At 43.9% G+C, this 19,180-nt stretch overlaps 1 protein-coding gene across 1 annotated transcript in view; it reads left to right on the forward strand.

Annotated features, from left to right (window-relative positions):
- LOC137962742 (uncharacterized) overlaps nt 1-19,180 on the forward strand; it is an 85,144-nt gene that overhangs the window by 19,035 nt on the left and 46,929 nt on the right. Inside the window, exons 4-11 of the mRNA XM_068809784.1 lie at nt 2,837-3,057; nt 3,622-3,714; nt 6,317-6,400; nt 6,534-6,650; nt 16,865-16,970; nt 17,087-17,149; nt 17,292-17,345; nt 17,533-17,590. Coding sequence (XP_068665885.1) covers nt 2,837-3,057; nt 3,622-3,714; nt 6,317-6,400; nt 6,534-6,650; nt 16,865-16,970; nt 17,087-17,149; nt 17,292-17,345; nt 17,533-17,590 — 796 coding nt within the window. The remainder of the gene's footprint in view (nt 1-2,836; nt 3,058-3,621; nt 3,715-6,316; nt 6,401-6,533; nt 6,651-16,864; nt 16,971-17,086; nt 17,150-17,291; nt 17,346-17,532; nt 17,591-19,180) is intronic.

Consider the following 19,180-nt stretch of genomic DNA (forward strand, 5'->3'; position numbering starts at 1 on the left):
ATAGGTAAGCCCAGGACCATAACACCCTGCTCCAAAGGTTCCTTTTCGGTAGCATCGGCATAGAACCTCCTTCACAGCTACCCCCCCCAGACACTCTGCTGCTATTGCTCGATCCCTTGCTGCACCACATCGCACCAAATTCTTCAATTGGATATCCTTTCGGAACAAAATTCTCATATCCAATAATCTTCTCTGGCGAGGAACCTCTGTTTCGGACCCCACCTGCCCCCTTTGTAACTCCTCTCTAGAATCTGTCAGCCATGTGCTTCTCCATTGCCTATACGCCCAAGAAACTTGGGCCAACTTACTCAACTGGATTGGCATCTGGTCATGCACAACTCATGACCACCCCTCCATGATCAATTCACTTCTGGGTACCCAATTGCCTACGATGGGCAAGCTGCTTCTTTCTTGCTGCGTGGGACTCATCCCTTGGTCCATCTAAAAGGAGAGAAATAGGAGGTTCCAACACAAGTCTACCAACCCATTCAACCTTGCTGAATCCATCGCCGGTCATGTCTCTGTTTGGCTTCTCTTGAGGAAGGGCTTCCTTCATCTGCGAGGCAATCATCTTCGGGGGCATTGGCACCTCATAGCGGCTATGTCTAGTTCCCCCCATCCCCCTGCAATGGAGGTTTGGAAGCCTCCTCCGCCTGGCTACTACAAGCTGAACTTTGACGACAACGTATTCAACCTTTTTTTTTTTTTTTGAAATGATGATAATTTTATATCAAAGAAAGGGAAGATACATCATGGGAGACCTCCCCTAATAACAAGAGATTGAGGGGGTGGGGGGGACTAATTTAGCACACAAATTAGTAGTCGAATTGGCTGATCTAAGTACATAAGAGCAAGTATAAGAAATGGTAGATATAATGTCCAAAATATCAAGAAAAATCTGCCAGTGACGCCATGGGGGGAAGGATGAGGTGGAGCACCGTCTGATGACGACCTTGGAGTCTCCCTCCACGATACGGGGACCACTGAAGCGGTCCTGAAAAATATGCAACCCTTGAGGAGACCAGATAGCTCAGCAGTGGTTGAGTCAGCAATTCCCAAAGGGCTAGAGTAAGAGAGTATGGCGGTGCCGCTCGGATAAAAAATCACCCCTACAAAACCAGCCAAACCCGGGTTTCCAAAGGCGTTACCATCAAAGTTCAGCTTATAATATCCAGTGGGTGGAGGCTCCCTAACAGCAACTCGGTAGGGGCATAGGGGACGGACATCTGAGCAATAGTCTTCCAGTTGTGCGGACCAGGGAGTAAGAGAGGCTGGAAAATTCTTTCCGAATGCGGATCCAGGTAGAGATGAGCCCTGTGGCAAACCGTTTGGAGTTCCTCTCCTTCCAAAGGCACCAAGGGACGAAAGCAATGTCAGCCAGTAGAAGCTTGCCCAGGCTGGGAAGGCGGGTCCCAGAAGAGAAACGACACATGGTGCTCAGGTCAAGTGGGGTGCAGAAGTTGAGTCCCATACTGTCAATCATATAAGTTCAGACCTTCCAAGGTGACTCATAGTTTCAGCCTCTGTCCCACAGAAGGGGCAAAGAGGATCGGAAGTGGTGTTACGATGCCTAATAAGGTTGTCTGCAGTGAGGATCTTTTTGCGGCAGACACTCCAAAGAAAAACCTCACCTTGGGTGGGGTCGAGAGGCGCCAAACAAAAGCTACTGAGTGGGGGGCGGGTGGCCGGGTCCATCCCATAAGATGGCTGTAAGCCGAGGAGACCGAGAATCGTCCGCTGTCATTAGGAAGCCAAATCATCCAGTCAGCCGTCTGAGGGCGGACCATAGCAGCGTATTCAACCTTGCTGAATCCATCGCCGATCATGTCTCTGTTTGGCTTCTCTTTGGGAAGGTCTTCCTTCATATGCGAAATACTCATCTTCAGGGGAATTGGCGCGTCATTGCGGCTATGTCTAGTTCCCCCCGGCCACCTGCAATGGAGGTTTGGAAGCCTCCTCCGCCTGGCTACTACAAGATGAATGTCGATGGCAGTGCTTTGGGATTTCCTGGTGACCTTTGCTGGTCCCCTTGGTATTTCCTACTCCACTTCAGCAGAGCGTGCTGGCCTACTTCATGGCCTCACTATCTTCTGTGATCAGTTCTCCTGCCCCCTTATTGTTGAGGGTGACTCCAAGGTTGTTATAGATTGGCATAATAGATTGGTATGCCAATCAAGAACTCTGCCTTGGAGACATTGGGACACCTATTTTGACATTTGTAACATTGCATCCTCTCTTATTTGCACTTGGGCCCATGTGCCCTGATCAGCAAATCATTTTGCCAACTCTCGAGCCAAGCGTGGTATTTCCCTTCAATCCCTTGTAATGATAGGAAACCCCCTCCCTCCTACTTTGTATCTTTCTATTTCAGTTTGTATAAACTCACACTTTTCATTAAAAAAAAAAAAAAACAGATGAAGGTGGATTCCAAAAAATCATTGAAGATGGAGAGAAATAGGATGTGACCAAGTTATCCTAATGACTGATCTAGGATTTTGAGAGAGCGATCCAAAAGCAGAAGAATGCAAAAAGTGAATGAAATCATCTTTCAAGTTATAGCTTAGGGTTTAAAAACACCTTGTTGTGGAGGAAGGTCCTCTCTCCTAGGTTTGATTTGTACTTCTCACTTCTTTTTAATAGTCTATACACACCTTTTAAATAAATAAAAAGTTATGGCTTTTAAATTCACTTATTGCTTTAAAATTTATACGTCTGGGTTACTATATTCTATTACTGTTTTGATCCCTACTACATTCTTTTTCTGTTTTTAACCTTAGTACATTGCTAGCATATTCCAGTTGAAACAGTTTCAACATTCAGGTTTGTTGGTTTCCAGATGGATCGCCATAAATATGTCAAAGTAGCCTACCATGGATTTCAGGAAATGTCTAAAGAAGGGAAACTTGCTGTGTATGGGAACACATTAGTTCGAGATTCATTTGATGAGCCTGACTACGCCCTAGTTGATACACTATTTTCTCTGGCCGAAGCTTATCTATTTGCACAACTTGTTGACTTCAAGGATAAGCATCCAACAGAAATTCCAGATGGGGTTGAGTATGATTGTTATACTTGTTGTATTTTGTGTTTTTTTATTTTTGTATGATTGTTATACTTGTTGTACTTTGCGTCAGTTTTTTACTTGGTGTTTCATTATCCAAAGGGCAGCTTTATAAGTTCAAAAGTAAAGCTTTACAAGAAATACTGAAAATAAAAGCTAATAAGGCTGTTTTGATTTTTTAATTTTTTGAGAAAAATGGATGCTTTTTATTAAAGGTCGGAAGGCCTGAAGCTACTAGGGCTATTTTGAAATTTTAAGTCTCTGTTGGTAGTATTTTGACCACATGGAATTGATTTAGTTACATTTGATGTATGTGTACTTCAAAATTTTTGTTAGATTGAATTTCGTGGTTGGGCTTTCTAACTTTATTACATGCAAAAAACTTTTTTTGAGATGTTTATGTCTAAGAGAAAAGATTTGCCACATTGAGATTAAGTGGTAACATAGATCTGTTTATTTTGCTAGTTTTCATTGATAACTTGTATCTGTTTGTTTTGTTGGTTTTCATTATCAGTTTATAGCCAACTGGTAGGTTTTACTGAATTTCTGTCCACATGCAGCTACAGTCATATGTATAGAGATGTCCGTGCTGCTGTTGACTTATGCCATCGTGATGGAACTTTGAAGCAAATGGTTGCACAGGAGCCTGGCAAGTAAGCACTGCTCTAAATACAAGACCATTTCTTATCGTGAAGAGAATTTAGTGAGCAACCATTGATTCAATAATTTTTTTTTCATGGAAAGTGTGAATTTTTAAAGAAAGCAAAAGCAAAAGCAAAATATACGACCTAGAGGGAGGAGGGGCGCTCCCACCACATCAAAAGAGTGTAGGGATGTGCCCCTTTTAGCTTGAGCATCTGCAAGATGGTTAACGGAACCAGAGATACGATCACGAAAGTATATCAGGCCATGAAGTAACCCAGCAAGTTCCACCGAGGTGAAGTCCTAGATACCCAAGGGGCCGGCATAGGAGATAAGGAGATTACTGCAGTTGTCATGGATGACAACACCAAACCCCGCAGGCTCAGGATAACCGAAGGCGCTACCATCAAAGTTAAGTTTAAGGTAATCGATAGGCGGAAGGGTCTAGGTAACCATAGCAGAAGGGCGAGAGGCCCCAGTCATAGCAGCAACAAGACACCAATTTCCCCATAGGTGAGAACTTCTTAGATGGAGGAAATCTTTCTTCGTGAATCAGAATCAGCAAGTTCAGAATCAGAGGAAGCCTTGAACTGGAATTTCCTCCTATTCCGTTCCTTCCAAAGAGCCCAAGGCATATGACCTGACAACTGGAATTGAGGAGCTTCCTATGTGAGAGCCGTCAAGTGATTGGATGATTGAAGGGAGATCATGAGCACGGATCCCAATTCTATTCAGGAGTCTGGTCCAGACCGACTAGGATAAGCTGCAATGGAGGAGCACATGGGTGGTGCTTTTTGGCGAGTTGTGGCAAAAGGGGCAGCATAGGTCTCAACAGAAGTTTCGTGGTGAAGCAAGACATCGGAATGAGTATCTTATTCCAGCAGGCGCACCAGATAAAGAATCTAGCGTAAGGGGGAGCTTGAAGAGACCAAGCAACTATAGTTGGGTGGTGGGGTAAGGAGGCATCATAACCCATCAAGCGGTTGTAGGCGGAAGCAACAGTAAAGAGACCCCTCGGCCAAGGTGTCCAGATAAGAGCATCAGGAGTGGAAGGTCTGATTTTAATCTTCCTGAGTTTAGAAAGAATACAGGAAGCCTCCAAAGCCTCATCATGTGTAAGGTTTCTGTGAAAGTGGAGGTTCTAGTCACCCTAATGACACCAGAAATCAGCAATCGAAGCAGCACGAAGGTTTTATAGGCTTGGGAGAGAGCAATAGGATTCCAGCTAGGGATCCGTGACACCAAAAGACCCAACTTGAATAAAAACAATATGAGTGAAGAAATCTTCACCCATAGCCAAACGATAAGACTCGAAACACCAACACCCTTAGGTCAAAGACAAATTAAGAAACACCAAACACAATAAAAACCTCCACTTTTTAAGGGAGTCATAAGAGGCTACCTACTTTTAAGGGTAGCACTACATTCACCCACTCTTTAGGATGCAAAATAAACATCTCCAAACACAGACAAAACCTCCCACTTTTTAAGGGAGTCATAAGAGCTACCATATTCACCCACTTTTTAGGGTGCAAACTAAACTAACTTGAATCAACTCGCCTCAGACTGGATTGGGGCAAGCTCTTACTCGACTAGGTAGTGGGTTTACTGGCATTGTTCTGAAGTGATGAGAAACATAATCAGTTAAAAAAAATTACAATTGGAGGTTTCAAAGCTTACCCTTGGAAGATATTACTCACTCCACTTACATGTACACGGAGTATCAAGATGATACTCGAGTATAAACTCTTGACTCAATAACACTGTGTACTAGGGACCAACATGAAAAGGCTAGGGACTTTGAGTTAAACATGAGATTTCCACTAATTGTGAAGGTAATAGAAACCAAAACAAATCAACAGTTGTCCGAGACTTGCACAAACAGAAACAAAATAGAGAAAGAACTCAGCCGGAATTGGTGTTGAGCTCGACTCAGCTCTGGCTTTGGCACAATCAGACAAGGAGGCATCTCTTCTCACATTTTCAGTCCTAGAGGACTGAAACAGAGACAAAAGAGAACACTGAAAAACTTCACTCACAGGTACTAAGTTGTTCCAATCTAATCAGGAATACAAAAAAAAAAAAAAAATCTTATCTTCTGCTTTAATTTCCGTTTCTTCTTCCCATTCTTCTTTTCACCTTTTTCTCCTTCTCCTTGTAAGGAACTTTGCTGCTCTGGTACTATATGAAAAGTTGTTGGTCAAAAGAAGGGTGGAAAGGAGTAAAACTTGTGCAGGGGGACATTAGGATGCTGGATGACCTACTCTCTTTTACAACTTAAAATATGACAAAAACTACAAGACTGCCCCTGGTCCCCTTAAACTTAGGAAATAAGATTCCACAACAAAATACTTTTCTTAATGATAAAATAAACTAAATAGACCTTAAATTATAACTTTTTATATTGAAATTGGCATATTGTTGTCATTTGAAAAACTGATGTGTTGCATTCATGAGGATTACTTTACCAATTGTGATATCATATAAGATCATTCAGTAATTTCAATGGCTGAAAACAGTTAACTGAATATGTTCTACATGTTTCGGAGGTAAAGATAATTTTTACTTCTTTTCTACTATTACCTTTCATTAACTAGTTTTTTAACTATATAGATATATCAGTGAGGATCTTTCAATTGTACTGATGCTTAAAATGCTTCGTGATTCTGGACGTGCAACATTTTTGGTTACTAATAGGTAATATATCCTTTTTCTTCAGTAATACATTCACACTTACTTAAAAAAAAGAGGCAATATATGGTTTTATGTTCTTTTGCTTGCTGAAAATATCTTATATTGGATTCAAGAATTTGTTAACTTGCTTTTGCAGTTTGTGGGATTACACCAATGTTGTTATGAATTTCCTTTGTCATGAACAATCCATAGGTGATAGCTCTACTTGTGACTACAGTTGGCTTGAGAATTTTGATGTTGTCATTACGGGCAGGTTTGCCATCTTTTTCTAGCCTAATGCATTTTATGGTTGGATCAATAAAAGAATGTTGTGTTTGATGTATTTGTGTATGATGTTTATTACAGTAAAGAATTCCTTTTGTTGTACTTATTCTTTTTTAATGGGATTAACATGATATAAAAAAGGTTCTTCCCAAATTGAAGCTATAATGAGGAAGTTATGATAAGGGAGGGTTAGATAAGAAGTGTACATGACTTATGAATTATGCCTTTTCTGATAAATGGATGTGGAGAATTGGGATTGAAATAATGCACTCTGGAGAAGGCTTCTACGGAAAGCAATTTTCTCCCAATTGTTAGGTGTGACTAAATCCAGTGCTGCAGTATGCATCCTACCTTTGGAAAACAATTAATCATCTCAAGCCAATGTTTTGTCAAGGGTTTAGGTTGTTTTGTGTGGTTGGTTGGTCAAGTTTTGAGTACTGGTGACTTGCCTTTCTCATCTTAATTCTATCCCTTTTTAATGTTATTAGGAACCAAAATGTCCTTAATTTTTGTTAGAAAGTACAGGGTAAAATTGTAATTTTATTATTTGATTAGTGTCTTGCCCTCTTTCTACTAGGCACAAGTTGAGTAGGTAATTTTTCAATTATTTTGTATACTTAAACAGAGTGTATGTTATGATTTCTAGCATATAGGGGGAAGAAGGTATTTCTGTCTGTTTGTAAGAACTCACTTATGTAATTAATAAAAAAGGTTTAGAGGCCATCCATGGTGTCTAACGGTTCTGGTTTAGAGGCCTCCTATTTGTCTGTCTTACCCATGTGCTCTGGTACATTTGGCTGGATTGTAATAATAGGCCCTTTAATTGCGAGCGAAACGAGAGAAGGAAGAGAAGGCGAGGGAAGGTATCTTATCGTGCCCTGAGAGCTCGAGGGCTCTAATGTGTGCCTAAGAATGTCGCGATGAGAGAGAAGGGAGAGACCAGATCGGAGGGAGATTCGATGGGAAGACGACGGGGCTCGAGGACCAGCAGCCCGACGTGCTGACGAACCATTGCGATGACGGCCGACAAGCAGTCCAGCTACTTGTTGAAGCAGATCTGGTCGTGATTTTTTGGAGAAACAGAAGTTGAAAGATACTCGTCTATCCCGATCAAAAAATCCTTCCGATCAGGACCCCCACCTCTGACGGTGATCCAGGGGGGAGAAAACTTTCCCCTCCTCACTTCCCTCGACGGAAACAAAGATCTGCAACATCTGTAGGTAACGGCCGATGGCCTCTAGATGTTGTTCGATGCTCTCAATTCACTTCTCTAGAGATTTTGAGAGCAACAACAGTGAGGAGAGCTTGAACAGTGGTCGTGCGACCTGTGACGACGGCGGCGCCACCAGCTGGACCACTGTTCACTGTTGGAGTTGGAGAAGACGACCCCGAGAACCACCTTTCCACTTCGTTTTTGGTCCTACAACAGTCAAAATCACTTAGGTGACCCTTCGAGGTGTCAGAAATGTCCGTATTACAGTAAAAACAAGGGAACACTGTGCCTTCATCATTGTTCCTCTATCAGCTGACTCTTCTTTCCTCATTGCCTGCTCGGTAGCAACTGTTGAAGATATGAGGATGTCGCCCAGAACCAGAGAACTCTGGTCCGAATCCTGGCAATATTATTTTTGTACGATCCGCCATGGGTACCGTGTTGAATACAAAATTTCGTAGCACAGGGCCACCACAACCATGGCCTGTGTCACTATCCCAGAAACCACCAACTCCGGCTTCGGTTGAAGTCAGCTATTTTGCTCCATCCGCCACTTTCTTCCACCCTCATCACCGTTCAACACCGACCTTCCCCGACCAAACTACCCCCCTTTGCCCCCTTTGTCTGCTTTGCTCCCAAATTTGACAATCCAGAAAATTGCTCCCACTTGGTCCACTCCTGACCTGGCAGACCCCCTGGCCCGGAAATCAGTTCAGATTCCTACTCCCCTCCCTTCGTCCCCAACTCCACAAAGCTCAAACCTTCCCCTTGGAACAAAACCATGAAACCATTTCAATCCCTCCGAACCTGATTTGCCATGGTTTTGATCGCCTCCTCTGTGCTGCCTTGGTCTCCTCCAGCACTCCACCGGCTGAGGGCCAGCTCATATCAGACTTGTTCCAATGCCACATGTGCCTGGACTGCTGCCCCCTGGGCATCATATCTCTGCCCGGACGAGTGGATAGTCACCTTCCACTCAATTGATGACTGCTGGATGGCAACTCGACTTGCAATCTCTACCCCCATTGCTTCAGTCCATGACTGGAGCCCCTCCTTGCATCACCGTGGCCTCGGTCAGTGAATTCATATTATGGGTCTTCTGCCTGAACTCTATGAGAGCCCGTGTATTCAGACTCATTGCCAGCCGCTTTGGTACTTTGATCAGACTGGACAGTAGCTCGACAGAAAGCCGGCGACTTGACTGAGCCAAGCTCTTCATCAGCCGCAGCTGCGCTCACTCTGAGATGACTTTCCTACGTCTTGACGTTGATCAGTCCCACCACTGCCTTGGTATCACATTTGGAGGACTTGTGGGAGATAGTTTATCTCACTGGCAGCAGCAACAACAACCTTGTACCTGGTCATCAGGCACCCCCACCCCCTGCCTCCGCCGCACCCCTGGATAGCCTTCTGCCCCTATGTCTCAGACTATCTACCTCACCTTTCCCATCAGCACCTGGCCCCCACAGAGATCACCCCACCACACTAACACCCCTACCCCCTACCTGGCATTGCATCGATACCAGGACCCCTCCCTGCCTCTGACACTTGGCCATCTCTTTTCCCGCCCTGTGGCTCCTCCACTTGGGACAACTGTCAGCATCTCACACACTTACAACAACCCGATACCCCCACCCTCACTCCCACATAACCACTCCCATAACCCCCTTTTTCAACCAGAACCCCTCTGAAATACCCCCTCCCCTTCTCCTTCTCCACAACATCTCCCATCCCCCCTCCACCCCCACCCACCCAACCTCCCCTTCAGACCCTTTCTGCCATCGTTGCCCCCCCTATATCTCGTATGGACCTCTCATCGACGAGTCTCCTAGACCCACCTCCCCCCTCCTTTCTGGCAGTGAGTCCTCATCTTCCTCCTCGTCTGGGACCAGTCAGCCTAGGCAACCTGTTACTAGACCACCTCCTCATCTGGCAACCTACCAGCGTCGTCGCCACAATTCTGGCCTAGCCCCCCCTCCCGGGGAGCCCAGTGGCCCTCCCCGCCAGTCAGGGAAGTGATTCATGGAGACCTATGCTTTCCCCTGCTGGATGACAAAACCGGTAGCTCTACTTGGCTTTGCAGAATGAGCGCCACCAGTTTGATGATGAAACTTGGGGTCATATCTTCGAGTTGGCTCAAAGAATGGGAGTGGTTTACAGTGATAACATTTCGGGTGGCAAGACCACATCAGGAGTTTGCATTGCAGAGAAGTCAAGAAATGATTATTCTTTCTTGGAATGTTCGTGGGATTGGATCCTCCAGAATGCGTGCGACTGTTTGGAATCTTCTTTCTAGAAGTAACCCATATATTGTAATCCTCCACGAATCTAAATGTCAGAACCCTTCCAATTTCATTATGCATGACCTCTGGGGTTTTAATAATTTGGAATAGATTGCCATCAATGCTACTGGGTTTTCTGGTGGCCTCTTTGTCCTCTGAAACTCCTTTGCAGTTGAAGTCTTAGATCACATGACTGGCTCTTTCTCTATTGGAGTTAAGTTGCGTGACAGATGCACTGGTTTCATTTGGGGACTTTTCGGCATTTATGGCCCTACCAGATACCAGGATTGTCGCTCTTTTTAGGATGAGATTTCTGGCCTTCTGCCTCTTTGGCCCGTTCCTTGGCTCCTTGTCGGGGATTTCAATGCAACCTGTAATGAGAAGTCTCCCGCTACCTCCCAGACTACCTCAACCATGAGGTAGTTTGTTGACTTTATTTGCAATTTTGAGTTGGAAGAAATCAACCTCTCTGGCAAGACGTTTACTTGGTTCAATCAGAGACCTCCCATCCTTTCCAAGTTGGATCGGTTCCTTGCTACTGAAGACTGGCTCAGACTTTACGGCAACACTTGTGGGTTGGTTTTGAGCCATGCTGGCTCCGACCACTGGCATATTCAGATTAATACCAAACTTAATAAATGGGGGCCTACCCCTTTCAAGTTTGATAATTCTTGGTTGTTGGATATGCATTTCGCCGGCAACGTAGCCTCATGGTTGGAAACCTTTGGGGACCCTAACTATGATGGCTGGTCTCTCTCTCGCAAGTTGAAGCGCCTCAAAGTAAAGCTCAAATCATGGTCCTTGGAGTGTCACCTTGCTGCCTCCTCTCAAAAATCGTCTCTAGTCTCAAATTGCTGCTCTTGATATGGTTGAGGAACAAAGATGTCTTACTCATGCTGAGTTTCACATCTCTCTTCAATGCAATTTTCAATCTATTCTGCACTCCGAAAGGGTTTAGTGGAAGCAAAAAGCCCGCTTCAAGTGGTTGGCCGAGGAGGATGCTAACACAAAGTTCTTCCATGCCATCGCCTCGGCCTGCAGGAGGACTAATCGGGTCACCTCCTTGTCTATTGACAACGAGGTTACCTTGGATAGGATCTCCATTACTGATGCTTTTCTCAGTTTCTTTGAAGATCTTTATAGAGAGGAGCACCACCACCGGCCTAGGCTCTGCAACCTTCAGCGATTTCACCAATTTTGGAGAGTTTCATTGAGCTTCCTTTCTCTGACTTGGAGGAGGATGCTGTACTAGGACTCTCCCGGGATAAGGGCTCGGGGTCTGACAGATTCAACGGGGAATTCTACAAGGCTTGCTGGCCCGCTGTGAGGTCAGACATTGTTTCCATGGTTCGAAGCTTCTTTGATCGTGGAATCACCTTTAAGAGCGTGGGTGCTTCTCTTATTGCTCTGGTCCCCAAGAAAACTAGTGTGGAGCACCATCATGATTATCGGTCGATCAGTCCCGTTTCAAGTCCCTACAAGTTCATCGTCCGCATCCTGGCTCGTTGTCTCAAGGTTGTTCTACCTACAATCATCCACCGGGGCCAAAGTGCTTTATCAAAGGCCGTGATATACTTGACTCAGCTATGGCCACACATGAAATTGTGGATAATTTTGTCAAGATGGGCTGACCATGGTTTGTCCTTAAGTTGGACCTCGAGAAGGCTTTCGACCGAGTTAGTTGGTCCCTCTTGGACGAAATTATGCAGCATATGGGCTTCGGAGACAAATGGAGATTTTGGATCTGTAGTTGTATCTCTTCAGCCTCGTACTCCTTGCTCTTCAATGGCACGATCTATGGCTTCTTTCATGGCAATTGAGGCATCCGTCAGGGAGACCCCCCCTCCCCACTCCTCTTCAACATCATTGTTGAGTACTTATTCTTTATGTTCTACTCTGCCCGCAACATTGTATGGTTAGAGGCCGTCTTCGAACAAAGTTGCTTTAACATTCCCATGCTCCAGCTCGCAGATGACACCATTTGCTTCGACGTCTGGACACTTGACCAGGTCTGCAGCAGTAAGTCCCTTCTCGGCCTTTTGAAGATCACTTCTGGTCAGAAAGTTAACTGGGGAAAGTCAACCATCATGGGATATCACATTGACCCCCTTACTTCAGATTATGGCAGAGACTCTAGGATATCCCGTTGCGATTGCTCCCACATACTACCTGGGTCTTCCTCTTACTGACAGTAGACCTCGGATGGGTGGGGTCTTTGGGCTCTTATGATTGAGCGGCTTGGGCGACGCCTCTCCTCTTGGAAGGGTAGGATGCTCTCCAAGGCTAGTAGATTGATCCTCTTAAAATCATGCCTCTCGGGTATTCCCAATAACTTCCTCTCTTTCCTGGCTTGCCCTGCCTCTATTAGCCAGCGCATTGTCATGATCAAGAGACATTTTCTGTATCGTAGCACTGGAAATGAGTTTCACTATCACCTTGTCAGTTGGGATGAAGTGTGTGAGCCAAAATCTTTGGGTGGGCTTGGGATCAGGCACACCAAGGAAATGGGACATACTCTATTGCTCAAGTGGTTTTGGAAGCTCAACTCTTCCTCGGGGGCTTTATGGAAGCCAATGGTTGCCTTCAAGTTTCGGTGTTTTGGTGATAGATGGATCACTGGCGGCAACTGTCATCATCTCTCCCCCATCTGGAAGACCTTGTTTCTTTTGTTCTCCTCTTTCTGCACTGCCATTTGGTTCTTTGTTGGAGTTGGCTTTAGTCTGCATTTTTGGACGGATTGGTGCTCGGGTGATGGCTCTCTTACCTCGTCTTACCCATCACTGCTTTAGCTTACCACAAGCCATGACTTATCTGTTTCTGACACTTGGCGGAATGGCTCATGGAATCTCTGCCATAGATGTGGCCTTATTGATGAGGAAGCCATTTCTGTTTGTGGCTTGATTGATAGTCCTGGAAGTGTTATAGTTCACCCTCAGATGGTTGACCGAATGATTTGGCTCCCTGATGATAGCGGGTGATTATCAGTCTTCTCGGCCTACAATCATCTTATGGGATGGACCCAGTCTCCTGCTCCATATCCGACTGCTCTTGCCTGGCGCCTCTCGGCCCCGCCTAAGGTGAAGCTTTTCCTTTGGAGTGCTTGCCACAACAATATCCTTACTGCAAACAACCTTATTAGGCGTGGCAACACCACTCCCGACCCTCTCTGCCCCTTCTGCGGGACGGTGGCTGAAACTGTGAATCACCTCCTCCTCCCCTGTGACTTCGCTTGGAAGGTCTGGACCTACATGATTGACAACATGGGACTCAACTTCTGCATCCAGCTTGACCTGAGCACCATGTATCGTTTTTCTTTTGGAACCCGCCTGCCCAGCCTGGGCAAGCTTCCGTTGGCTGTTTGCATTGCTTTCATTCCTTGGTGCCACTGGAAGGCAAGGAACTCCATACGGTTTGACTGTACTTTTCGCTTTGCTGCTAAGGTTCCATCCTTGCCATTGGGCTCATATCTACCTGGATCCGTACTTGGAAAGTGTTTGCCTGCCTCTCTTGTGTCCCATTCCGCTCCAATTGGAAGATAATCGCTCAGATGTCTGTCCCCACTACCTCCCACCGAGTTGCTGTTTGGGAGCCTCCTCGCTCCAGATATTATAAGCTAAACTTTGATGGTAGCTCCTTTGGGAACCCGGGTTTGGCTGGGTTTGGTAGGGTGATTTTTGATCCAGGGGGAACTGCCATCCTCTCTTACTTTGGCCCTCTTGGAATTGTTGACTCGACCACTGTTGAGCTCTCCGGTCTCCTTCATGGCTTGTAAAATTTTCAAAACCGCTTCAGTGGTCCCCTTAAAATGGAGGGAGACTCCAAGATTGTTATCGGATGGTGCTCCACCTCATCTTTCTGCCCATGGCGTCATTGGCAGATTTTTCTTGATATTTTGGACATTATATCCACCATTTCTTGTACTTGGTCTCATGTACTTGGATCAGCCAATTCGGCTGCTGATTTGTACGCTAAATAAGCGCCCCCCTCCCTTTCAATCTCTTGTTGTTAGGGGAGGTCTCTCTTGATGTATCTTCTCTTTCTTTGAAATAAAATTATCAACATTTCAAAAAAAAAAATACAAATTCAGCAGAACAACCCTATTGATTCAGCTGTAGGCCTCATTTCCATCTGGCTTCACTCCATACATGAATTTTCCACACTCACTTGTGCAACACTTCATTTGAAATGGCGTATCCTTGCACACATGTCAAGTCCATCCAAGCCTCCAGCCATGGCAGAATGGTCCCACCCTCCCCATGGCTGCATGAACCTGAACTTTGATGGGAATGCTTTGGGCTGCCCAGGGCCTGCTGGTTTTGCAGGCGTCTTCCACAACTCCTCGGGTGAGGTGATTATGTCTTTTGCTGGACCATTTGGGCTTGCTGATTCAATTACTGCCGAAGTCTCCACCCTCCTGCAGGGCCTTATTGTCTTCAAGGAATGGCTCTCCGGGCATCTTCTCATTGAAGGTAACTCGAGCATTATCATCGGCTGGTGTTTGGGCTTGTCATCTCCCCCCTGGCACCATTGGCCCGCTTTGCACTCCATTTCTGACATTGTATCTGCTATCACTTGCTCTTGGAACCATGTAGACAGATCGGCAAAATCTTTTGCCGATAAACTAGCTAAAAATGGGACCTCCCTCCATTCCCTCATTGTTTGGGATGCCGTCCCCTCCCCCCCTCTCTTGATGTAATTGTTTTGTTTTTATACAAATTTAAAAAAAAAATAGTGGCTGGTCTGTGCAATAGTACGCTATTTATTACAAATTGGAACCTCTTGCAAACTGTCAAATTTTTTCCAGGTAGAATTTTCACTGTTAATACGGATGGAAACCTGCTCAGCAGTAGAGAATTTGTTATTGTACCTCGTATTATTTCTCTCAATCCATAAGCCCCAAGGGATAAAAGCCAAGCATGCCGAGAGGATGGTCTTCTGGAAACTAGGAATCTGCATCCGTCTGATCATCGCACTTATAGTAGTAACGTCACTTGGGAGGCAAATCTAGAGACCAATCTTTCTGAGGAAATGAGACTAGATTTTCCAAGCTAAAGTGCAATGGAGAAGAAGTGAAACCATTTCTTCAGCACCGTCAGAGTGGGCCAGAGAGGCGCCAAGTGATGGCAACATTGTGAGGCGGAGAAGAATTCCAATCGCTGATATACATGTAAGCTAAGGAGACAAAAAATGAGCCACTTTCGTCATGCATCCAAAGGAATCTGTCCACCCAAAGCCAACAATAGGTTGCTGGAGGCCTGGGCTTCATCTTCACTCAGACCCCTTCGAAATTGTAGATCCCTGTAACCATTAGCATGCATAGAATCAGATGTGTTGGAGGCAAGACCGAACAAAGGGGGGTACGTGTCTTTTAGTGGGATATGTTTCAACCTCTAATCATTCCAGAAGTCAATCTTTAGACTATTGCCTACATAATATCTTATAGCAGTAGCGAAAGTTTGTAGTAATGAATAGAGAGATCTTCAAGGAGGAGAGAGCCTCGCTCTAGATTCCCCTACCATCCACCAATTGGCTGTCCCTTTGATTTTAGCCACAACCATCAGCCGCCACAATGATTTTGGGCATGAAATTAGAATTCTAAAGCCACTTGAGTAAAGCTCTACTTAAGTCTTTAGTGCTCCTGACTCCAAGATCCAAAAATTGCTGCGGCCTACAAACTATTCCAGTTTTCCAGATGTAATTTGAATCCCCCATGTGCCCCTGGCCTAAGGAATCTATTATGTGGCATACGTAGGAGGGCTAGGAATAAATGAGAGACAATTGTTGGGAATCTGGCAATACAAGACTGAAGCAGGACAAGGTGGCCAGCTCAGAAAGAAGGCAGTCCTTCAAAGTGGATAGACTATGCTCCACTGTTTTGATCATTAGAGTCCAAAGTTTCTTATTTGGTCTGAAGGGAAGGCCCGGAGTATGTGCATCCCAAGTAAGTTCCCATCGTGTGAAGCTCTTCCTTCCCTGAATGGTAGCCTATCAGCATGGATTTCACTATTGAAAAAAATTTCGTCCCATATCTTTTGAATGATCAAGCTTGGAAAGGGGGATTGACCTTTCTAAATTACCAACTGGATATATGTTCAAATTCTGCCTTCTTTGCTCCTGCCAATACGCTGCTTGACACTTGGCTTAGTCAAGCTCCAACTTGGCCCAAGCTAGCTAAACTTGCCCTTGGCCAGGAGTTTCACCTGTATGGCCTACCCCAGTGCCACACAGCTGAGCTGTGTTTTCCTACGGGCCACTCATGCACGTTTGGGTTGGCAGGTGCGAACTGCGAAGGCACCGACTTCGTGCAATTTTGATGAGATTCCGGACTTATCTGGATCCACTCAGATATTTAGTGTGCATACTTTACGAAGTGCAAATTTAAGGGTAGATCATTTATATTGGGTTGGTTTTTTTTTTTTTGTAACATCTAATTGTATTTGCTTGCACGAATTTATTGGTCTTTTCACTTTGTTTTTCAATGCTGTTTTTGTTGGCATGTATTTGATATACAATGTGTTTAAGCTTTGTTCTTCTTAATATAGTTCTCCTTTTTAATAATCCTCACTACAGCATTTTTCCAGTTCTATTATGAGTATATATTGGGTGGATATAGCTCTCTCCTTTAATCTTGCTTTACTTCTCTTAGGATATCCTGATCTTCTATAACTGTGTCACTGCAGCTTATAGTTTTCTTTCAAATATTTACAGCTCGAAGCCTAGCTTTTTCCATGATGAAAATCGTGCAAACTTATTTGAAGTTGAACCTGAAACAGGGATGCTACTTAATACTGATAATGGCAACTTTCTTCCTCAGGTAGTCAAAAAAAAAAAAAAAAAACCCAATGTGCTTCTTGTCCATTTCTCCAGTTAATGTTTAATGCTTGTTTATCTCTACTAATTATACCTGGTGTTGTGTTTTTTCTACAAAAGATTGGAAATACTTCACCAAGATTACCATATATGGGGACGAAAAAAGCTTGTAGGGTTTTCCAGGTAATTTTGCCAAATTAGGGTGTTGGCATGTACTTAAATTGTGTCCTGGAAATGGGTTGTTTGTTTTATGCTTTCTATGTTTTCGTTCATAAGTTTTCTCTGGTAAAATTAAAGAGTCTAATGTTTACTTTGGGATATCCAGGGAGGCAATGTTGGTCATCTCCATAAACTACTATCAATCGAAGCAAGCTCACAGGTACTGCCTTAGCTCGTTTCTTTGAATGTATATCATTTTGTATGTTCATAGAGAAACGTTTTGACTCTCGCCCCAGTCAATTGCCTACACTGTATAGCAATAATGTCTGCATCAGATGTAGAACTTCTGCCTTGAAGTTTGGTTTTTTCTGATGGATCGCCATGTCTTCCTCTGAATCTTGTGTTAGGTTCTTTATGTTGGTGACCACATTTATGGAGACATTTTGCGCAGCAAAAAAGTTCTCGGTATAATTTTTTTGCATTAGCTGATGTCATGATTGCTGTCCTATTATGATATTATGTTTGTGGGCATTATTTTAGAACAAGGAGGACCCTATGACATACCTAGTGAGTAGAATTTATTTCATATTTCTACTATTTTTTTTTTTTTTTTTTGAAGATGAGCTTTCTTTTGTTTTTAGTTTTCAAAATAATGAGAACAAAATCTATTAATACAAGAAAGTTCTACCTGGCATGCAGGAATAAAAAGTTATTTTCATGAAATAAAAACATAATAAATTTAAAGCACACAAGTATTTATCCTAATGGAAGAAAATTTCTGCAACAATATATTGGCAAGAATATGGAGGGAGAGGAGAGTAGAGATAATCACTTGAAAGGTGATGGAAGGGGGTCTTTTTCACTGCCGTAGGCTGTCAGATTTTTTTTGTAGAGGAAGACGACCCATTCTCTTATTTTGGATGTAACATTTGCTACTATGTTGATATCATGTTTTTTACGATGACTTTCCGATCATACTTTCTGAAAAATATGTGATTTGGGTAGAAAATAGAAGAGGAAAAAGAGTTCTGGAAGAGGGGTAGCTTTGCTGCCTTGGAATCTGAGCCAAAAAGGCCCTTCCAACTTCTTTATAATCTGGGTTTTAAGTGTGACTGAAAACTTGTGGATTATCTTTTTGACCGTATGGGTTTTGGCACAAGATGGAAATTTTGGATGAGGAGTTGTATTTCCTCTCCTTCTTATTCTGTCTTGGTAAATGGTAAACCTCGTGGTTATTTAAAAGCCTCCAGGGGGATACGACAAGGAGACCCTCTATCTCCTTTCATTTTTACTTTCATAGATGAATACCTTTCCTCTATGATCCGTTTTGCAAAACATTCGGGTTGGCTAAATCCTGTTTTTGTTGATCCGAACCATGACGTTCCCATTTTACAATATGCTGATGATACTATCCTTTTCGGAGAAGGGTCCTTGAGACAAGTTAAACACATGAAAGCTGTATTGAATATCTTTGAATTGACCATTGGCCAAAAGATTAGTTGAGAGAAAACTTCAATTTTTGGATTTAACATTGAACCCTCCATTCTCAATTCAATAGCGAATTATCTGGGTTGTAAGTTTGCATCTTTTCCAAGCACATATCTGGGCTTGCCTTTGACTCCACTATTGCCTACAAAGAACTCCTGGTTCCCGGTTGTTGAGCGTCTCGAGAAGCGTCTCGCTTCATGGAAAGGGAAATTTTTATCCAAAGCTGCTAAGTTGGTTCTCATCAAATCTTGCCTACACGGTATTCCTTCCTATTTTTTATCCTTGTATCGTTGTCCTGCATCTATTCGGGATAGAATAGAGTTTTTAAAAAGAAGAATCTTATGGGATGGGCCAAATGGGGAAAAAAAGTTTAATCTTGTAAAATGGGAAGATGTTTGTAAGCCAATTATAATAGGGGGGGGGGGCATGGGATTCGGGACATTGTTACCACAAACAAGGCACTACTCATGAAGTGGATCTGGAAATACAACATGCAACCCAATCTGCTTTGGCGTAGAATGGTTAAAATGAAGTCTGGAACAGTTCATGGCTGGTGGATGGACGGGG

The sequence above is a fragment of the Aristolochia californica genome, unplaced genomic scaffold (assembly GCF_029961685.1).
Source record: "Aristolochia californica isolate CCGP_79_NKW_82.1479 unplaced genomic scaffold, dmAriCali1.0.hap1 SCAF_4, whole genome shotgun sequence".
NCBI classification, from domain to species: Eukaryota; Viridiplantae; Streptophyta; class Magnoliopsida; order Piperales; family Aristolochiaceae; genus Aristolochia; species Aristolochia californica.